Source organism: Oncorhynchus mykiss, chromosome 6 (genome assembly GCF_057628025.1).
Source record: "Oncorhynchus mykiss isolate SJ-2025 chromosome 6, ASM5762802v1, whole genome shotgun sequence".
Taxonomy (NCBI): domain Eukaryota; kingdom Metazoa; phylum Chordata; class Actinopteri; order Salmoniformes; family Salmonidae; genus Oncorhynchus; species Oncorhynchus mykiss.
Window position 1 is genome coordinate 81624147 of NC_143027.1, and position 22080 is coordinate 81646226.

A 22080-nucleotide genomic window follows, 5' to 3' on the forward strand; every position below is an offset into this window, starting at 1 on the left:
TGATCTAGAATTTTTTTCCCCCTCTGGTTGCACATTTAACATGTTGATAGAAATTTGGTGGAACTGATTTAAGTTTCCCTGCATTAGTCTCCAGCCACTAGGAGCGCCGTCTCTGGGTGAGTGGTGAGTGCTCATCCTTTTACCATGCACAGTTGAGTTGACACTCGGGTTACGAAAGTAGTTTTGAATTCGCTGGGGGGTTGCTGGTGTCAGTATCCTAGATGCCGACTCCTGACGTTTTGCCTTCTGGTAAGGGACTGCTCAGGGTGTCTCCGCGTGTGTCTCAGGGGGTTTGGTTCTAGTATAAAGACACATTTCCGTTCTTCCCCAAGGAAATGGAGAATACTGCATTGCAAGGCAATTTCATGACATACTATTGGCTTGTTGTATGACCAGTGTCCCTGTCCCCAGCCCCCTGCCCAGCCCCTCTGTGTTCAGCAGGGTGAGGGAGGCCCACAGACAGGTGATGGAGGACCAGGCCGAGGCCCATCCCAGTGACCCTGGAACCCCTGTCAGGTAAACAACGTGTATGGCCTCTGACATGGGTTGTGTTCATCAGGTCAGTGTGGCACAACATTTAAAAAATGTTGCGCAATGCAAACCTTAAAACGAGCGTTTCTTAGTGGACAAATTTGGATTGTAGGCTACCTCCCAGTTTCGGACTGATCTCTTCGGTTGCATGATACGGATATTTCTTTTCAGCACGCCTTCGAAATCTAACGTTTGTCTCTGAGCATTTGGTGCCAACCTGAAGTATAGTCAGTTGATTCCCAGTATAATAGCTCCCCCTGCTGGCTGAAATGAGAGCCTTATAGTAACACAAGCCAAATGTCTATTGTGGCCTCAGAGTATCCCTTCTGTTTTAAAGTCCTGTAAAACTTAAATTAAACCTAGTCTCAAATAGCAGCTTGTCCATTTTAAAAGCCGGGCAGTGGCACACATTTCAGCAAATATACGCCTGTTTCAAATAAACGCTGGGTCTAAATGAATTGTTTACAAGGTTTCATGTTTGATTTGTTACATTGAATAATTCAGTAATGACTAGAAAAAGTTATGTCAGTCATCTGTTTTAATCAGCAGTAAGAAACTGCTAGCCGTTGGCTGCAACCCGCTGAGAACTGCTAGCTAACTGGCAAACACAAAAACAGTCAACTCCTGGAGTACAGAACCCTAGAAATCGGCTGATCGCACACTAGTGGCGAAAGTAAGAACTGCCAAAATTGCACAGTCAAATAGGAGAATAATTATACTTTTTTTTTCTTAAAGTAGAGGCATACTAAGACAGAAATGTGACAGTGTGTAAATGATAACACATTAGTGCAGAAAATGAAGAACATTTATTAAAATGCTAGAAGTGAATTAACTATGCAAGTGAGCAAAAGCTGTGTGCATTATTAAGGAAATAGTTGTTTAGCTCAAATAGTCGCCTGTCTCTAATAAGCGCCTGTTGTGTTGAGTGATTTTAAGCAAATAAACACCCATGCTATTAATTAGAGTTTCATGGTATGTCCGATTGGGATAAACAAGGGACATTAATTGTCTGCTCCAATCTTGTGTCCATTTGACCTTGACAACCCTCTACCTGTCCTGGTATATCTTTAGAATTCAGGAAGTAGGTTGAGTGTGTGTGCGTGCGTGTGAGAGAGACCTACTTCTCTGCTATTTTGGGTACCATTCATGCCCCCTTAGAGAGATGGAGGCTCTGTTTGGTTTTGTCCTGTCGAGGTGTTATAACAAGGTCTTTTTCAAGGTGTCCACACAACACACCACAGCCCTAGTTGGACCTGCTTCTCTGTCCTACCATTACAGGACTACAGAGGCAATATTGAAACCTTTATTAACGTTTGGCAAAGGATGATATCAGCCCTTCTATAAGTTTATATACATTGCTTTCAGAACGTATTCAAACCCCTTGACTTTCTCCACATTATGTTGTGTTACAGCTTGAATTTAAAATTAATTAAATGTATCTTTTTTGTCACCAGCCTACACGCAATACCCCGTAATGTCAAAGGGGAATTCTGACTTTTTACATTTTAACAAATTCATTAAAAATGGAACGCTGAAATGTCTTGAGTCAATAAGTATTCAACCCCTTTGTTATGGAAAGCCTAAATAAGTTCAGGAGTAAAAATGTGCTGAACAAGTCACATAATAAGTTGCATGGACTCACTCTGTGTGCAATAATAGTGGTGAACATAATTTTTAATGACTACCTCATCTCTGTACCCCACTCATACAATTGTCTGTAAGGTCCCTCAGTTGAGCATAACATTTCAGACAGATTCAACCACCAGGGAGGTTTTCCAATGCCTCGCCAAGGTCACCTATTGGTAGATGGGTAAAAAAAAGAAAGAAAAAAGCAGACATTGAATATCCCTTTGAGCATGGTGAAGTTATTAATTACACTTTGGATGGTGTATCAATACATCCAGTCACTACAAAGATATAGCTGTCCTTCCTAACTCAGTTTCCGGAGAGGAAGGAAACTGCTCAGGGATTTCACCATGGGGAGGCCAATGTTGACTATAAAACAGTTAGTTTCATGGCTGTGATAGAAAACTGAGGATGGATCAACAACATTGTAGCTACTCCACAATACTAACCTAAATGACAGAGTGAAAAATAGGAAGCCTGTACAGAATACAAATATTCCAAAACATGCATCCTCTTTGCAATAAGGTACTAAAGTAATACTGCTAAAAATGTGGCAAAGCAATTCACTGTTTGTCCTGAATACAAAGTGATATGTTTGGGGCAAATCCAATATAACACATTACTGAGTACCGCTCTATTTCAGTCATTGTGCTGGCTGTTATGGGTATGCTTCAGGACTGGGGAGTTTTTCAGGATAAAAAATAAACGTAATGAAGCTAAGCGCAGGGAAAATCCTAGAGGAAAACCTGGTTCAGTCTGCTTTCCACCAGACACTGGGAGATGAATTCACCTTTTAGCAGGACAATAACCTAAAATACAAGGCCAAATCTACATCGGAGTTGCTTACCAAGAAGACAGTGAATGTTCCTGAGTGGGCGAGTTACAGTTTTGACTTAAATCTACGGCAAGACCTGAAAATGGTTGTCTAGCAATGATCAACAACCAATTTGACGGAGCTTGAAGAATTATGAAAATAATAATGTGCAAATGTTGCACAATCCAGGTGTGGAAAGCTCTTAGAGATTTACCCAGAAAGACTCACAGATGTAATCACTTCCAACGGTGCTTCTACAAAGTATTGACTCAGGGGTGTGAGTACTTATGTAAATGAGAGCTGTCTGTTTTTAATTTTCAAAAGTTTCAAAAAATATGTTTTCGCTTTGTTTGTGTGTAGATGGGTGAGAAAACAAATGTATTTAATCCATTTTTATTTCCGGCTGTAACACAACAACATGTGGAATAATTTAAGGGATATGAATACTTTCTGAAGGCACGGTATATTTATATGTGCATACATGTATTTCTATTAGTCCTGAAAGTGCTTTACAGTGTAGGGACTCACCCCATCCATGTGTAGCGCCCCTCTGGGTGATGCACGGCAGCCATTTTGGCTCTTGAACGCTCACCACACAATGAAAGTGGTTGATTGTGACATTGACATATGAAATGTCTCTCTCACCTTTCACAGAGGGGAACTGTTCAGCTCACCCTCACAGCAGAAAAGCTCCCAAAGACCCTCCATCCCCTCTCTCTCCCTGGAATGCATCAGCCTCCCCAACAACCAATCCGAGCCCCTCTCCAGCCCCCGCCAGGAAGTGAAGCATACGTTGCCATTGGGGCTCAGAGAGAAAGAGCCTCCTGCTGAACCATCCACCCCAGGCCATCCAGCAGTGAAAACACCACAAAAAGGCACCGCAGCTGGGGATAGAGAGCCGTGTGGGCCCCCGGAGCCATCCACCCCCACCAGAGCCGCTGCCATCAGACAGAGGGCCGTGTCCCAGCAGACAAGCTTTGACAACACCATCTCTCCCAGTTCACCCAGTAAGGTAAGAGCCACTGGGTTAGCTACAAGGATATGGTTGATCATTTTGCAAGGGTATAGAAAGTGATGAGATTCCTGTCCGTTATTCTTCTAGCCTAACCAACATTCCCCCCCCCCCCCCCCCCCCTTGTTCTCTCTTTCTTTTCATCAATCTTACTTGTCTCATGTTCTCCTGTTTTGTTGTTTCTCTCTCACTCCCTTCATCCACCTTGCCTGTCTCATGTCCTGCTGTTTTGTCGCCCCCCTCCCTCTTTCTTACTCTCTTCATCCAACCTTGCTTGTCTCATGTGTCCTTTTGCTTCCTCCTCTCTGACTCTAGCTTTGTCAGAGAGTGGCGTTTCAGCAGACCAGTTTTGAAGCGGCTGGCCCCAGGTCTCCAGCAGCCAGCGTAAGGGTCCTTAGTTACCTCCTGTCCTTCTTACAATGTCAAAATGGAACAATAATAACATGTCCGAATAACAGAAACAACCATTGTCCCTTCTGCTAGCCCCTACTCCTTAACGGTTAGCAGATCAAGATTGGCATCCTGTTTGAAATTCAATTCATAAATTGACAATTGCTTATTGTATTTTATGATTTTTATCTCTGACAGAATATAAAACTGGAGTGACCTTGTAGCAGATCAAGGGCTGAATGTATCAAACGTCTCAGGGGTGCTGATCTAGGATCTGGTCCAACCTGCCCATGTAATCTTATTCATTATGATCTCTGAGGCACAACTGATCCTAGATCAGCACTTCTGCTCTGAGATACTTGATACATACACCCATCAGGGGCTGTAAGCGAATAACGCATTCTGAGGGTCAAGGGTTAACTCCACCCCCTTCTGTGTGACAGGGCGAGCCAGAGACCCCACCCTCGAGGGCAGCTGCTGGTCCCGCCCATCGCAGACACGTGCGGACCATTCAGGAAGTGCGGACGACGGTCACACGCATCATCACAGACGTGTACTACGAGGACGGGAGAGAGGTGGACTGTAAGGTCACTGAGGTGGGGACCAAGCCATTTAGCTCATAGACCTTTCAACTCTTTCTTTTTGACATTGATTACGCCTCACTGTTGCTGTGTGTGTGTGTGTGTGTGTGTGTGTGTGTGTGTGTGTGTGTGTGTGTGTTCTTTCTCTTCCTCAGGAGTCGGAGGAGCCGGTGGTGGACAGCCGTGTGTTGGAAAGCGACATCTCTCCGTGTCGCACCGGCAGTTCCATGACCTCCGGTGACCTGGGTGATGTCAGCTCTCTGTCCTCCAAAGCTTCCAGCCTGCAGCACAGCTCCGGGGGCACCAGCATAGTCACGGGTCCTGCCCAGAGGGGCCCCGAGTTTATCATGCCTCCCAGCCGAGGGGCCAAGTCTGTCAGGTACTGTAATGGACATGGGTTTGAATTGGATTGTATTTTTTTTAAATGATGCATGCAGTTAATTTCCTGATCTGAATTTACCTTTTCCGTCTAGTGACTGCCTTCTGCCTTCTTGTAATGAGTGGCCCTCAGTCTAGTCTTCTGTAACATGATCTATCTATATCCATGCTCTAACACTATTTATTGTGCTTATTTCTTAGTCTTAATCTCTGTTGTCTTTGCACGCACATTTTCACACCTGTCAACAACAAACATCAGAGAAACAAAATAATTCCTATACTAACAAGGGTTCAGTATCTAAGTACCCTCTTAACCATAGAAATAGAATTACTAGAAGTGACATTCTATGTCTATGCTTTTAACCACTCTTACGTGTTGACCGGTATGCATGCATATGTCAGTCTTTGACTTTGTCCACTGTCTAACTACCCCTCCGCCACAACCCCCCAACCCAACACCCAGATAAGTTATTCTAAGGCCCTATCCACAACTGCTCCCCTAGATGGACCAACCCATATGGTCACAATAGGGGTATCCATCAGCTGCCCCATTTCTGCTGTACTGACCGTCCTTCTGTTGGTAGAACTTGGCTTGGCCATAGATCTAGGATCAGCTAACCCTCCCCAACCCTAACCTCAACCATCATAAGGAAAAATATAAAACTGACCTTAGTTCAGCTTTTATGGGATGATTCATCCTTCCCTGTCCCTTACCTCTATGTCTGCAGCCCCAGGAGGGGGAGTGGGCCACAGCAGAGGGGCCACAGGGGTCAAACGGCAGGGTCAGAGTTCATGAGAGAGAGAGTTCAAGGACTCCATGGGTCACGGGCCTTCACCCCATTGACGCCCCGCGGAAGAGCCAGGAGGGGCAGACCTCCGTCCCGCTCACCCCTGTCCAGGTGAGCCCTGTCTAGGGACGTCACTGGAGCTGTAGTGGGTCAGAGTTTCAGAAACACCTAGTGACATCATCAAAAGCAGACATTAGGTGCATGAACAAACACAACTACATCCACGCCAGCACGTACGTAGCCAATTGTGCCTTCCCAAAATAGTAATGCAACGCGATTCAACCGGTGTGCAACGCATGGGAGTTGGTTGCTTCCCGACATCATTCAGCATTCTAAAACATGTGTGGGTGCGTGTACATTTTTTCCAACCTTTCGGCTTCCATTTTGAAAACAAGTCAACCTGAGATGAGACACTGAGATAGTTTAATGAAACCTTAGAATTGAGTACAGAAATTGAACATTTTGGGTTCCTAGCTTTAGAACAAGGATCCTCCATCCTGCTGTTTCTAGAGAGCTGCAGTAGCCCAGGTATTTGTTCCAGACCATTGTCTCTCCAATCCCACAGGGTCCCTGCTGACATTATCCTTTCCTTTCTTCACTAATCATCTCAACGCAACACAGCTGTCTCCTTTTCCTGTCTTCACTAATCATCTCAATGCAACACAGCTGTCTCCTTTTCCTGTCTTCACTAATCATCTCAATGCAACACAGCTGTCTCCTTTTCCTGTCTTCACTAATCATCTCAATGCAACACAGCTGTCTCCTTTTCCTGTCTTCACTAATCATCTCAATGCAACACAGCTGTCTCCTTTTCCTGTCTTCACTAATCATCTCAATGCAACACAGCTGTCTCCTTTTCCTGTCTTCACTAATCATCTCAATGCAACACAGCTGTCTCCTTTTCCTGTCTTCACTAATCATCTCAATGCAACACAGCTGTCTCCTTTTCCTGTCTTCACTAATCGTCTCAATGCAACACAGCTGTCCCTGTCTAACATTTCTTATTGACTAAAAGGAGCCCAGACTTTAAAGCACTACTTGAAGAAATGTGCAGTATATAGAACATGACTGGTCTGTTCCACTGGAGGAGTAACGCTGATCTGTTCTTTACATAACGTTTCTAAACATATGTCTGTAATGTTCAAAATGTTCATGGTGCTCTTTGTCCTATTGACTCTCTCAGGGGTGCCGGCGTCCCTCGTGCCAATGCCCGCGGCCAACCACTGTCCTCCTCCGAGGATGAGCCCTACACCCGCCTGTGTCCCACCCCGCACATCCCAGACAGCCCAGCGGTCCCCAGCCACTCCTCCACGTCTCTCCTCACCACCATTTCCCAAGATGAAAGCAGCCCAGCTGGGAGCAGCTTCGTGGGGCTTCGCGTGGTGGCCAAGTGGTCCAGCAACGGCTACTTCTACTCAGGCCGCATCACCAAGGACCTGGGCGAGGGGCGTTACCGGCTGCTCTTCGATGACAGCTATGAGTGCGAGGTCACGGGCAAGGACATCCTGCTGTGCGACCCCATCCCCCTGGACACTGAGGTCACGGCACTGCTGGAGGACGAGTACTTCAGCACAGGTGATTATGCGTTCAAAACTGGGAACTCTGAAAAATATGAGGTCAAATCATGACGTCAGTGATCTTCAGGTCGGAAAGTCGGAGCTCTAGAAATAGACCTGAGTTGGAATGACCGTTCAAATAGATTTTTCCCAGTCCAAGCTCGTTTTCTTTCCTCCTTCCCAGTAGTTTTGAAAGCAATAAAGTCGGAAGTCAGAGAGTTCCCAGTTGTTTTGAAAGCGGCATGAGAAGGGGAAAAGAGAGGACAGATTGTTTGCACTCCCAAAGTTTCCACTTGAACAATCCCTGACATGGATGTAAAAGCATATGATTGGTTTGGTGTAAGCTTTCTCCCATGGTTAAACGCATGACGGGGAGTGTGAAAACACGTGTGGATAATCTGGACGCAGGACAGGAGAGGACAGGAGAAGAGAGAATGGGGTTGGAATGGGTTTGGAGTGGAGGATAGAGAAATAAGACAATTCGAGTCTCAACACAGACCCATGGCTGAGAAGAGGTCAGGCTGTCACTGGAAACTCATTTCCCTTCATGTGGTTGGCCCTTTTCCCAATTCTGTCTTTAAATGGAAAATAAATTGGTGATCCTGACTCTCCACAAATGTAATGGATCTTCAGTGGAATGTTAACGTCAGTGTACTGTAGTCTCTCTTCAATTGACTGTTGTTTTTCTCCATGTAGCTGATATGATGCAAATTTGACTGCTTATCAACCCTTCTCTGGCTTTGCGTTGTCTCCCCAGGTCGAGTGAAGGACTACAAGAAGGAGGGCGAGGACTTGTTCTACAGTGTGGAGAAGCAGGGCCAGACTACAGCTGTAGAGAGGGAGGGCCAGACTACAGCTGTAGAGAGGGAGGGCCAGACTACAGCCACTACAGCTGTAGAGAGGCAGTGGTACAGCCGCAGTTCTGTCATCCTGACCATGGAGCAAGGCAACAGGCTGAGAGAACAGTACGGCCTGGGACCCTACGAGCCCTCCACACCCCTTGCCAAGGCCTCTGATATCAGCCTGGGTAAGACAACCACAAAGCTTTGAGGATTGACTAAGTGAGAACCATATAGCCGTGCCCTGGCAAGAACCACAAGTACCCTTTCCACACTGAGCCGAGATGTACTCCACTGGCCTGGTTACGCTAACACAATAGTTGCTGGAACTCTTCTGGAAAGGACAGTGTGAAACTAAATGATTGGACCTAGCACAGTAGCATACCACCCAGCATCCCACTGCTGGCAGGGTTGGTCCTGGGTGGTCCCTGGATGGGAGACCAGATGCGACGAAGTGGTGTAAGAGGGCCAGTAGGAGGTACTCTTTTCTCTGGTCTAAAGAAATAATAAAAAATATCCCAATGCCCCAGGGCAGTGATTGGGGACATTGCCCTGTGTAGTGTAGGGTGCCGTCTTTCGGATGGGACGTTAAACGGGTGTCCTGACTCTCTGTGGTCACTAAAAGATCCCATGGCACTTATTATAAGAGTAGGGGTGTTAACCCTGGTGTCCTGGCTAAATTCCCAATCTGACCCTCATACCATCATGACCACCTAATCATCCCCAGCTTCCAATTGGCTCATTCATCTCCACTTCTCTCCCCTGTAACTATTACCCTGGTCGTTGCTGTAGATGAGAATGTGTTCTCAGTCAACTTACCCGGTTAAATAAAAACAGTACAGGTTGGGTTGGCATGATAATGTTAAAATGGTATAATGTGAGCACCGCCCAATAAGGAAATATATTACATTACTCCTCTTAAGTTTGAGTTGAGTCATCTCTACGTTTCACATAGCTTGATAAAGACTCCCAAGTCCCTGTGAAAACAGTGATTCCTTCATACAGGAAGAATCTGCTGAGTGTTTCATCAAACAGAAGTGGGGTTAAATGTTAGTCATTTCCGTGTCAAGTGTGATGACGTGTGACATTGCTGTGCCCGCCCCCACAGATTGAAGTAGAGATATCATGAGTACATTCTATGGCGCTGTCTTCCACAGATAACCTGGTGGAGGGGAAGAGGAGACGCAGGGGGATCACAGGGGGGGCCAGCCCCCTCACCCCTGGCCCCTCTGGGAAGAGGAAGCTGATCAGCTCTGAGGACAGGGACAGGACCCCGGCTAAGCGAGGCCGCAGAGGGGGAGCCAGAGCCGGTACGGAGACCAAGTCACCCTAAACTTGACACCATACCTTAACCCTGACCCTACACCTAACCTCTGTGTCCAAGCCTAAACTCTCAACTGTAACCTCTAACATTTAGGTTCAACTTAAATGTCAACCCAAAACCTAAAATGCCCACCTCCAACCCCAGTCTATTTAACACTAAGCCACAGCCCTAACCTCAACCTCAGTAACACTAAGCCACAGCCCTAACCTCAACCTTGGAGCATAGATCACTGAGCAAACCATACAGACCTGACCCCAGAACCGTGGACTGAGAGCCCTTGGTGATGGTTTGGATAGGTGGAAGCATTTTATACATTCTAGAAATGTGTTTCTATATTTATTAACATAATTGGTCTCAGTGGGGTGCAGAATTTTCAGACTGCTGCAATGTACATTTTAACTATTTATTAATACAATTGGTTTTAGTCAGTATTGGTCGTTTTTATGAATGTAATTATGAACTATAAGAGCAGGGCACGCATTGAAAATGTAATGGTTTTTTTAACACCATTTTTTTAATAAAGATTTGGATATTTGAAATTATTTTCTGTAAAGAGTATTCTTAGTATTGCTAGCTCTCTATAGAGATTACAGTATATAACCAGTCATAAAGCCTTTGAGTTTGTATTCAGACCCACAGACATTTTTGACTACCACAGTGCACTGCAACCACCACCCTCTCCTTATAATATAATAATATATGCCATTTAGTAGACGCTTTTATCCAAAGCTACTTAGTCATGCGTGCATACTGCATACATTTTATGTACGAGGTGGCAGGTAGCCTGGTGGTAGAGTGTTGGACTAGTAACCGAAAGGTTGCAAGATCGAATCCCTGAGCTGACAAGGTAAAAACTCTGTCGTTCTGCCCAAGAACAAGGCAGTTAACCCACTGTTCCTAGGCTGTCATTGAAAATAAGAATTTGTTCTTAACTGACTTTCCTAGTTAAAGGTCAAATAAAAAAATGTTTTCTTTAAAACGGGTGGTCCTGGAAATTGAAACCACTATCCTGGCGTTGCAAGTGCCATGCTTTACCAACGGAGCGACAGAGGACCTTAGGCTGAGTTGGTATGTGAATAACTATTAATAGACTTGGTGTTGGTCCACATGTGTAAAGGTGTGTTTTTATATTATCCACTGAATATCAGAGGGGTGTCTCCATAAACCTTTCACTCCTTTGAACCGCGCACGGATCCCAAAAACTTGTTTTGAGTGACGGCAGACAATGTTTCATGACATTGAGAGAAGTGTCAAGTCAAACCTGTTTTCCTTTAGTTGTTTGAAGAGCTGAACCTCATGTTTTACTGTACCGGTGGTGTTTGAAGAGCTGAACCTCATGTTTTACTGCACCGGTGGTGTTTGAAGAGCTGAACCTCATGTTTTACTGTACTGGTGGTGTTTGAAGAGCTGAACCTCATGTTTTACTGCACTGGTGGTGTTTGAAGGGCTGAACCTCATGTTTTACTGCACTGGTGGTGTTTGAAGAGCTGAACCTCATGTTTTACTGTACTGGTGATGTTTCAAGGGCTGAACCTCATGTTTTACTGTACTGGTGGTGTTTGAAGGGCTGAACCTCATGTTTTACTGTACTGGTGGTGTTTGAAGAGCTGAACCTCATGTTTTACTGCACTGGTGGTGTTTGAAGAGCTGAACCTCATGTTTTACTGTACTGGTGGTGTTTGAAGAGCTGAACCTCATGTTTTACTGCACTGGTGGTGTTTGAAGGGCTGAACCTCATGTTTTACTGCACTGGTGGTGTTTGAAGAGCTGAACCTCATGTTTTACTGTACTGGTGGTGTTTCAAGGGCTGAACCTCATGTTTTACTGTACCGGTGGTGTTTGAAGGGCTGAACCTCATGTTTTACTGCACTGGTGGTGTTTGAAGGGCTGAACCTCATGTTTTACTGCACCGGTGGTGTTTGAAGAGCTGAACCTCATGTTTTACTGTACTGGTGGTGTTTGAAGAGCTGAACCTCATGTTTTACTGCACCGGTGGTGTTTGAAGGGCTGAACCTCATGTTTTACTGTACTGGTGGTGTTTGAAGGGCTGAACCTCATGTTTTACTGTACTGGTGGTGTTTGAAGGGCTGAACCTCATGTGTTACTGTACTGGTGGTGTTTGAAGGGCTGAACCTCATGTTTTACTGCACTGGTGGTGTTTGAAGGGCTGAACCTCATGTTTTACTGCACCGGTGGTGTTTGAAGAGCTGAACCTCATGTTTTACTGTACTGGTGGTGTTTGAAGGGCTGAACCTCATGTTTTACTGCACCGGTGGTGTTTGAAGAGCTGAACCTCATGTTTTACTGCACCGGTGGTGTTTGAAGAGCTGAACCTCATGTTTTACTGTACTGGTGGTGTTTGAAGAGCTGAACCTCATGTTTTACTGCACCGGTGGTGTTTGAAGAGCTGAACCTCATGTTTTACTGTACTGGTGGTGTTTGAAGAGCTGAACCTCATGTTTTACTGTACTGGTGGTGTTTGAAGGGCTGAACCTCATGTTTTACTGTACTGGTGGTGTTTGAAGAGCTGAACCTCATGTTTTACTGTACTGGTGGTGTTTGAAGAGCTGAACCTCATGTTTTACTGTACTGGTGGTGTTTGAAGGGCTGAACCTCATGTTTTACTGTACTGGTGGTGTTTGAAGGGCTGAACCTCATGTTTTACTGTACTGGTGGTGTTTGAAGGGCTGAACCTCATGTTTTACTGCACCGGTGGTGTTTGAAGGGCTGAACCTCATGTTTTACTGTACTGGTGGTGTTTGAAGAGCTGAACCTCATGTTTTACTGCACCGGTGGTGTTTGAAGGGCTGAACCTCATGTTTTACTGCACCGGTGGTGTTTGAAGGGCTGAACCTCATGTTTTACTGTACTGGTGGTGTTTGAAGAGCTGAACCTCATGTTTTACTGTACTGGTGGTGTTTGAAGGGCTGAACCTCATGTTTTACTTCACCGGTGGTGTTTGAAGGGCTGAACCTCATGTTTTACTGCACCGGTGGTGTTTGAAGAGCTGAACCTCATGTTTTACTGTAATGGTGGTGTTTGAAGAGCTGAACCTCATGTTTTACTGTACTGGTGGTGTTTGAAGAGCTGAACCTCATGTTTTACTGTACTGGTGGTGTTTGAAGGGCTGAACCTCATGTTTTACTGTACTGGTGGTGTTTGAAGGGCTGAACCTCATGTGTTACTGTACTGGTGGTGTTTGAAGGGCTGAACCTCATGTTTTACTGTACTGGTGGTGTTTGAAGAGCTGAACCTCATGTTTTACTGCACTGGTGGTGTTTGAAGAGCTGAACCTCATGTTTTACTGTACTGGTGGTGTTTGAAGAGCTGAACCTCATGTTTTACTGCACTGGTGGTGTTTGAAGGGCTGAACCTCATGTTTTACTGTACTGGTGGTGTTTGAAGGGCTGAACCTCATGTTTTACTGCACTGGTGGTGTTTGAAGGGCTGAACCTCATGTGTTACTGTACTGGTGGTGTTTGAAGGGCTGAACCTCATGTTTTACTGTACTGGTGGTGTTTGAAGAGCTGAACCTCATGTTTTACTGCACTGGTGGTGTTTGAAGAGCTGAACCTCATGTTTTACTGTACTGGTGGTGTTTGAAGAGCTGAACCTCATGTTTTACTGCACTGGTGGTGTTTGAAGGGCTGAACCTCATGTTTTACTGCACCGGTGGTGTTTGAAGGGCTGAACCTCATGTTTTACTGTACTGGTGGTGTTTGAAGGGCTGAACCTCATGTGTTACTGTACTGGTGGTGTTTGAAGAGCTGAACCTCATGTTTTACTGTACTGGTGATGTTTCAAGGGCTGAACCTCATGTTTTACTGTACCGGTGGTGTTTCAAGGGCTGAACCTCATGTTTTACTGTACTGGTGGTGTTTGAAGGGCTGAACCTCATGTTTTACTGCACTGGTGGTGTTTGAAGGGCTGAACCTCATGTTTTACTGCAACGGTGGTGTTTGAAGAGCTGAACCTCATGTTTTACTGTACTGGTGGTGTTTGAAGAGCTGAACCTCATGTTTTACTGTACTGGTGGTGTTTGAAGGGCTGAACCTCATGTTTTACTGCACTGGTGGTGTTTGAAGGGCTGAACCTCATGTTTTACTGCACCGGTGGTGTTTGAAGGGCTGAACCTCATGTTTTACTGTACTGGTGGTGTTTGAAGGGCTGAACCTCATGTTTTACTGTACTGGTGGTGTTTGAAGGGCTGAACCTCATGTGTTACTGTACTGGTGGTGTTTGAAGGGCTGAACCTCATGTTTTACTGTACTGGTGGTGTTTGAAGAGCTGAACCTCATGTTTTACTGCACTGGTGGTGTTTGAAGAGCTGAACCTCATGTTTTACTGTACTGGTGGTGTTTGAAGAGCTGAACCTCATGTTTTACTGCACTGGTGGTGTTTGAAGAGCTGAACCTCATGTTTTACTGTACTGGTGATGTTTCAAGGGCTGAACCTCATGTTTTACTGTACCGGTGGTGTTTCAAGGGCTGAACCTCATGTTTTACTGTACTGGTGGTGTTTGAAGGGCTGAACCTCATGTTTTACTGCACTGGTGGTGTTTGAAGGGCTGAACCTCATGTTTTACTGCACCGGTGGTGTTTGAAGAGCTGAACCTCATGTTTTACTGTACTGGTGGTGTTTGAAGAGCTGAACCTCATGTTTTACTGTACTGGTGGTGTTTGAAGGGCTGAACCTCATGTTTTACTGCACCGGTGGTGTTTGAAGAGCTGAACCTCATGTTTTACTGTACTGGTGGTGTTTGAAGAGCTGAACCTCATGTTTTACTGTACTGGTGGTGTTTGAAGAGCTGAACCTCATGTTTTACTGCACCGGTGGTGTTTGAAGAGCTGAACCTCATGTTTTACTGTACTGGTGGTGTTTGAAGGGCTGAACCTCATGTTTTACTGTACTGGTGGTGTTTGAAGGGCTGAACCTCATGTTTTACTGCACTGGTGGTGTTTGAAGGGCTGAACCTCATGTTTTACTGTACTGGTGGTGTTTGAAGAGCTGAACCTCATGTTTTACTGCACCGGTGGTGTTTGAAGAGCTGAACCTCATGTTTTACTGTACTGGTGGTGTTTGAAGGGCTGAACCTCATGTTTTACTGCACCGGTGGTGTTTGAAGAGCTGAACCTCATGTTTTACTGTACTGGTGGTGTTTGAAGGGCTGAACCTCATGTTTTACTGCACCGGTGGTGTTTGAAGAGCTGAACCTCATGTTTTACTGCACCGGTGGTGTTTGAAGAGCTGAACCTCATGTTTTACTGTACTGGTGGTGTTTGAAGAGCTGAACCTCATGTTTTACTGCACCGGTGGTGTTTGAAGAGCTGAACCTCATGTTTTACTGTACTGGTGGTGTTTGAAGAGCTGAACCTCATGTTTTACTGTACTGGTGGTGTTTGAAGGGCTGAACCTCATGTTTTACTGTACTGGTGGTGTTTGAAGAGCTGAACCTCATGTTTTACTTCACCGGTGGTGTTTGAAGGGCTGAACCTCATGTTTTACTGTACTGGTGGTGTTTGAAGGGCTGAACCTCATGTTTTACTGTACTGGTGGTGTTTGAAGAGCTGAACCTCATGTTTTACTGTACTGGTGGTGTTTGAAGAGCTGAACCTCATGTTTTACTGTACTGGTGGTGTTTGAAGGGCTGAACCTCATGTTTTACTGTACTGGTGGTGTTTGAAGGGCTGAACCTCATGTTTTACTGCACCGGTGGTGTTTGAAGGGCTGAACCTCATGTTTTACTGTACTGGTGGTGTTTGAAGAGCTGAACCTCATGTTTTACTGCACCGGTGGTGTTTGAAGGGCTGAACCTCATGTTTTACTGCACCGGTGGTGTTTGAAGGGCTGAACCTCATGTTTTACTGTACTGGTGGTGTTTGAAGGGCTGAACCTCATGTTTTACTGCACCGGTGGTGTTTGAAGAGCTGAACCTCATGTTTTACTGCACCGGTGGTGTTTGAAGAGCTGAACCTCATGTTTTACTGCACTGGTGGTGTTTGAAGAGCTGAACCTCATGTTTTACTGTACTGGTGATGTTTCAAGGGCTGAACCTCATGTTTTACTGTACCGGTGGTGTTTCAAGGGCTGAACCTCATGTTTTACTGTACTGGTGGTGTTTGAAGGGCTGAACCTCATGTTTTACTGCACTGGTGGTGTTTGAAGGGCTGAACCTCATGTTTTACTGCACCGGTGGTGTTTGAAGAGCTGAACCTCATGTTTTACTGTACTGGTGGTGTTTGAAGAGCTGAACCTCATGTTTTACTGTACTGGTGGTGTTTGAAGGGCTGAACCTCATGTTTTACTGCACCGGTGGTGTTTGAAGAGCTGAACCTCATGTTTTACTGTACTGGTGGTGTTTGAAGAGCTGAACCTCATGTTTTACTGTACTGGTGGTGTTTGAAGAGCTGAACCTCATGTTTTACTGCACCGGTGGTGTTTGAAGAGCTGAACCTCATGTTTTACTGTACTGGTGGTGTTTGAAGGGCTGAACCTCATGTTTTACTGTACTGGTGGTGTTTGAAGGGCTGAACCTCATGTTTTACTGCACTGGTGGTGTTTGAAGGGCTGAACCTCATGTTTTACTGTACTGGTGGTGTTTGAAGAGCTGAACCTCATGTTTTACTGCACCGGTGGTGTTTGAAGAGCTGAACCTCATGTTTTACTGTACTGGTGGTGTTTGAAGGGCTGAACCTCATGTTTTACTGCACCGGTGGTGTTTGAAGAGCTGAACCTCATGTTTTACTGTACTGGTGGTGTTTGAAGGGCTGAACCTCATGTTTTACTGCACCGGTGGTGTTTGAAGAGCTGAACCTCATGTTTTACTGCACCGGTGGTGTTTGAAGAGCTGAACCTCATGTTTTACTGTACTGGTGGTGTTTGAAGAGCTGAACCTCATGTTTTACTGCACCGGTGGTGTTTGAAGAGCTGAACCTCATGTTTTACTGTACTGGTGGTGTTTGAAGAGCTGAACCTCATGTTTTACTGTACTGGTGGTGTTTGAAGGGCTGAACCTCATGTTTTACTGTACTGGTGGTGTTTGAAGAGCTGAACCTCATGTTTTACTTCACCGGTGGTGTTTGAAGGGCTGAACCTCATGTTTTACTGTACTGGTGGTGTTTGAAGGGCTGAACCTCATGTTTTACTGTACTGGTGGTGTTTGAAGAGCTGAACCTCATGTTTTACTGTACTGGTGGTGTTTGAAGAGCTGAACCTCATGTTTTACTGTACTGGTGGTGTTTGAAGGGCTGAACCTCATGTTTTACTGCACCGGTGGTGTTTGAAGGGCTGAACCTCATGTTTTACTGTACTGGTGGTGTTTGAAGAGCTGAACCTCATGTTTTACTGCACCGGTGGTGTTTGAAGGGCTGAACCTCATGTTTTACTGCACCGGTGGTGTTTGAAGGGCTGAACCTCATGTTTTACTGTACTGGTGGTGTTTGAAGAGCTGAACCTCATGTTTTACTTCACCGGTGGTGTTTGAAGGGCTGAACCTCATGTTTTACTGCACTGGTGGTGTTTGAAGAGCTGAACCTCATGTTTTACTGTACTGGTGGTGTTTGAAGAGCTGAACCTCATGTTTTACTGTACTGGTGGTGTTTGAAGGGCTGAACCTCATGTTTTACTGCACTGGTGGTGTTTGAAGGGCTGAACCTCATGTTTTACTGCACCGGTGGTGTTTGAAGAGCTGAACCTCATGTTTTACTGTACTGGTGGTGTTTGAAGAGCTGAACCTCATGTTTTACTGTACTGGTGGTGTTTGAAGAGCTGAACCTCATGTTTTACTGCACTGGTGGTGTTTGAAGGGCTGAACCTCATGTTTTACTGTACTGGTGGTGTTTGAAGGGCTGAACCTCATGTTTTACTGCACTGGTGGTGTTTGAAGGGCTGAACCTCATGTGTTACTGTACTGGTGGTGTTTGAAGGGCTGAACCTCATGTTTTACTGTACTGGTGGTGTTTGAAGAGCTGAACCTCATGTTTTACTGCACTGGTGGTGTTTGAAGAGCTGAACCTCATGTTTTACTGTACTGGTGGTGTTTGAAGAGCTGAACCTCATGTTTTACTGCACTGGTGGTGTTTGAAGGGCTGAACCTCATGTTTTACTGCACCGGTGGTGTTTGAAGGGCTGAACCTCATGTTTTACTGTACTGGTGGTGTTTGAAGGGCTGAACCTCATGTGTTACTGTACTGGTGGTGTTTGAAGAGCTGAACCTCATGTTTTACTGTACTGGTGATGTTTCAAGGGCTGAACCTCATGTTTTACTGTACCGGTGGTGTTTCAAGGGCTGAACCTCATGTTTTACTGTACTGGTGGTGTTTGAAGGGCTGAACCTCATGTGTTACTGTACTGGTGGTGTTTGAAGGGCTGAACCTCATGTTTTACTGTACTGGTGGTGTTTGAAGAGCTGAACCTCATGTTTTACTGCACTGGTGGTGTTTGAAGAGCTGAACCTCATGTTTTACTGTACTGGTGGTGTTTGAAGAGCTGAACCTCATGTTTTACTGTACTGGTGGTGTTTGAAGAGCTGAACCTCATGTTTTACTGCACCGGTGGTGTTTGAAGAGCTGAACCTCATGTTTTACTGTACTGGTGGTGTTTGAAGAGCTGAACCTCATGTTTTACTGTACTGGTGGTGTTTGAAGGGCTGAACCTCATGTTTTACTGTACTGGTGGTGTTTGAAGAGCTGAACCTCATGTTTTACTGTACTGGTGGTGTTTGAAGAGCTGAACCTCATGTTTTACTGTACTGGTGGTGTTTGAAGGGCTGAACCTCATGTTTTACTGTACTGGTGGTGTTTGAAGGGCTGAACCTCATGTTTTACTGTACTGGTGGTGTTTGAAGGGCTGAACCTCATGTTTTACTGCACCGGTGGTGTTTGAAGGGCTGAACCTCATGTTTTACTGTACTGGTGGTGTTTGAAGAGCTGAACCTCATGTTTTACTGCACCGGTGGTGTTTGAAGGGCTGAACCTCATGTTTTACTGCACCGGTGGTGTTTGAAGGGCTGAACCTCATGTTTTACTGTACTGGTGGTGTTTGAAGAGCTGAACCTCATGTTTTACTGTACTGGTGGTGTTTGAAGGGCTGAACCTCATGTTTTACTTCACCGGTGGTGTTTGAAGGGCTGAACCTCATGTTTTACTGCACCGGTGGTGTTTGAAGAGCTGAACCTCATGTTTTACTGTAATGGTGGTGTTTGAAGAGCTGAACCTCATGTTTTACTGTACTGGTGGTGTTTGAAGAGCTGAACCTCATGTTTTACTGTACTGGTGGTGTTTGAAGGGCTGAACCTCATGTTTTACTGTACTGGTGGTGTTTGAAGGGCTGAACCTCATGTGTTACTGTACTGGTGGTGTTTGAAGGGCTGAACCTCATGTTTTACTGTACTGGTGGTGTTTGAAGAGCTGAACCTCATGTTTTACTGCACTGGTGGTGTTTGAAGAGCTGAACCTCATGTTTTACTGTACTGGTGGTGTTTGAAGAGCTGAACCTCATGTTTTACTGCACTGGTGGTGTTTGAAGGGCTGAACCTCATGTTTTACTGTACTGGTGGTGTTTGAAGGGCTGAACCTCATGTTTTACTGCACTGGTGGTGTTTGAAGGGCTGAACCTCATGTGTTACTGTACTGGTGGTGTTTGAAGGGCTGAACCTCATGTTTTACTGTACTGGTGGTGTTTGAAGAGCTGAACCTCATGTTTTACTGTACTGGTGGTGTTTGAAGAGCTGAACCTCATGTTTTACTGCACTGGTGGTGTTTGAAGGGCTGAACCTCATGTTTTACTGTACTGGTGGTGTTTGAAGGGCTGAACCTCATGTTTTACTGTACTGGTGGTGTTTGAAGAGCTGAACCTCATGTTTTACTGTACTGGTGGTGTTTGAAGAGCTGAACCTCATGTTTTACTGCACTGGTGGTGTTTGAAGGGCTGAACCTCATGTTTTACTGCACCGGTGGTGTTTGAAGGGCTGAACCTCATGTTTTACTGTACTGGTGGTGTTTGAAGGGCTGAACCTCATGTGTTACTGTACTGGTGGTGTTTGAAGAGCTGAACCTCATGTTTTACTGTACTGGTGATGTTTCAAGGGCTGAACCTCATGTTTTACTGTACCGGTGGTGTTTCAAGGGCTGAACCTCATGTTTTACTGTACTGGTGGTGTTTGAAGGGCTGAACCTCATGTTTTACTGCACTGGTGGTGTTTGAAGGGCTGAACCTCATGTTTTACTGCACCGGTGGTGTTTGAAGAGCTGAACCTCATGTTTTACTGTACTGGTGGTGTTTGAAGAGCTGAACCTCATGTTTTACTGCACTGGTGGTGTTTGAAGGGCTGAACCTCATGTTTTACTGTACCGGTGGTGTTTCAAGGGCTGAACCTCATGTTTTACTGTACTGGTGGTGTTTGAAGGGCTGAACCTCATGTGTTACTGTACTGGTGGTGTTTGAAGGGCTGAACCTCATGTTTTACTGTACTGGTGGTGTTTGAAGAGCTGAACCTCATGTTTTACTGCACTGGTGGTGTTTGAAGAGCTGAACCTCATGTTTTACTGTACTGGTGGTGTTTGAAGAGCTGAACCTCATGTTTTACTGCACTGGTGGTGTTTGAAGGGCTGAACCTCATGTTTTACTGCACTGGTGGTGTTTGAAGAGCTGAACCTCATGTTTTACTGTACTGGTGATGTTTCAAGGGCTGAACCTCATGTTTTACTGTACCGGTGGTGTTTCAAGGGCTGAACCTCATGTTTTACTGTACTGGTGGTGTTTGAAGGGCTGAACCTCATGTTTTACTGCACTGGTGGTGTTTGAAGGGCTGAACCTCATGTTTTACTGCACCGGTGGTGTTTGAAGAGCTGAACCTCATGTTTTACTGTACTGGTGGTGTTTGAAGAGCTGAACCTCATGTTTTACTGTACTGGTGGTGTTTGAAGGGCTGAACCTCATGTTTTACTGCACCGGTGGTGTTTGAAGAGCTGAACCTCATGTTTTACTGTACTGGTGGTGTTTGAAGAGCTGAACCTCATGTTTTACTGTACTGGTGGTGTTTGAAGAGCTGAACCTCATGTTTTACTGCACCGGTGGTGTTTGAAGAGCTGAACCTCATGTTTTACTGTACTGGTGGTGTTTGAAGGGCTGAACCTCATGTTTTACTGTACTGGTGGTGTTTGAAGGGCTGAACCTCATGTTTTACTGCACTGGTGGTGTTTGAAGGGCTGAACCTCATGTTTTACTGTACTGGTGGTGTTTGAAGAGCTGAACCTCATGTTTTACTGCACCGGTGGTGTTTGAAGAGCTGAACCTCATGTTTTACTGTACTGGTGGTGTTTGAAGGGCTGAACCTCATGTTTTACTGCACCGGTGGTGTTTGAAGAGCTGAACCTCATGTTTTACTGTACTGGTGGTGTTTGAAGGGCTGAACCTCATGTTTTACTGCACCGGTGGTGTTTGAAGAGCTGAACCTCATGTTTTACTGCACCGGTGGTGTTTGAAGAGCTGAACCTCATGTTTTACTGTACTGGTGGTGTTTGAAGAGCTGAACCTCATGTTTTACTGCACCGGTGGTGTTTGAAGAGCTGAACCTCATGTTTTACTGTACTGGTGGTGTTTGAAGAGCTGAACCTCATGTTTTACTGTACTGGTGGTGTTTGAAGGGCTGAACCTCATGTTTTACTGTACTGGTGGTGTTTGAAGAGCTGAACCTCATGTTTTACTGTACTGGTGGTGTTTGAAGAGCTGAACCTCATGTTTTACTGCACTGGTGGTGTTTGAAGAGCTGAACCTCATGTTTTACTGTACTGGTGGTGTTTGAAGAGCTGAACCTCATGTTTTACTGTACTGGTGGTGTTTGAAGGGCTGAACCTCATGTTTTACTGCACTGGTGGTGTTTGAAGGGCTGAACCTCATGTTTTACTGCACCGGTGGTGTTTGAAGAGCTGAACCTCATGTTTTACTGTACTGGTGGTGTTTGAAGAGCTGAACCTCATGTTTTACTGTACTGGTGGTGTTTGAAGAGCTGAACCTCATGTTTTACTGCACTGGTGGTGTTTGAAGGGCTGAACCTCATGTTTTACTGTACTGGTGGTGTTTGAAGGGCTGAACCTCATGTTTTACTGCACTGGTGGTGTTTGAAGGGCTGAACCTCATGTGTTACTGTACTGGTGGTGTTTGAAGGGCTGAACCTCATGTTTTACTGTACTGGTGGTGTTTGAAGAGCTGAACCTCATGTTTTACTGCACTGGTGGTGTTT

The 22080-nt window shown here is 45.4% G+C and overlaps 1 protein-coding gene across 6 annotated transcripts in view; it reads left to right on the forward strand.

The window, feature by feature from the left end:
- The window catches only part of LOC110506150 (TP53-binding protein 1), a 65533-nt gene that overhangs the window by 15578 nt on the left and 27875 nt on the right, over window positions 1–22080 (forward strand). The window contains exons 16-24 of one of the 6 annotated variants that reach the window (XM_090239065.1): window positions 397–516; window positions 3626–3983; window positions 4299–4367; window positions 4817–4969; window positions 5110–5333; window positions 6061–6231; window positions 7304–7695; window positions 8434–8703; window positions 9673–9825. In XM_090239065.1, coding sequence (XP_090095191.1) covers window positions 397–516; window positions 3626–3983; window positions 4299–4367; window positions 4817–4969; window positions 5110–5333; window positions 6061–6231; window positions 7304–7695; window positions 8434–8703; window positions 9673–9825 — 1910 coding nt within the window. The remainder of the gene's footprint in view (window positions 1–396; window positions 517–3625; window positions 3984–4298; window positions 4368–4816; window positions 4970–5109; window positions 5334–6060; window positions 6232–7303; window positions 7696–8433; window positions 8704–9672; window positions 9826–22080) is intronic. The other 5 variants (XM_090239067.1, XM_090239069.1, XM_090239070.1 and 2 more) reach the window with 5 other exon arrangements.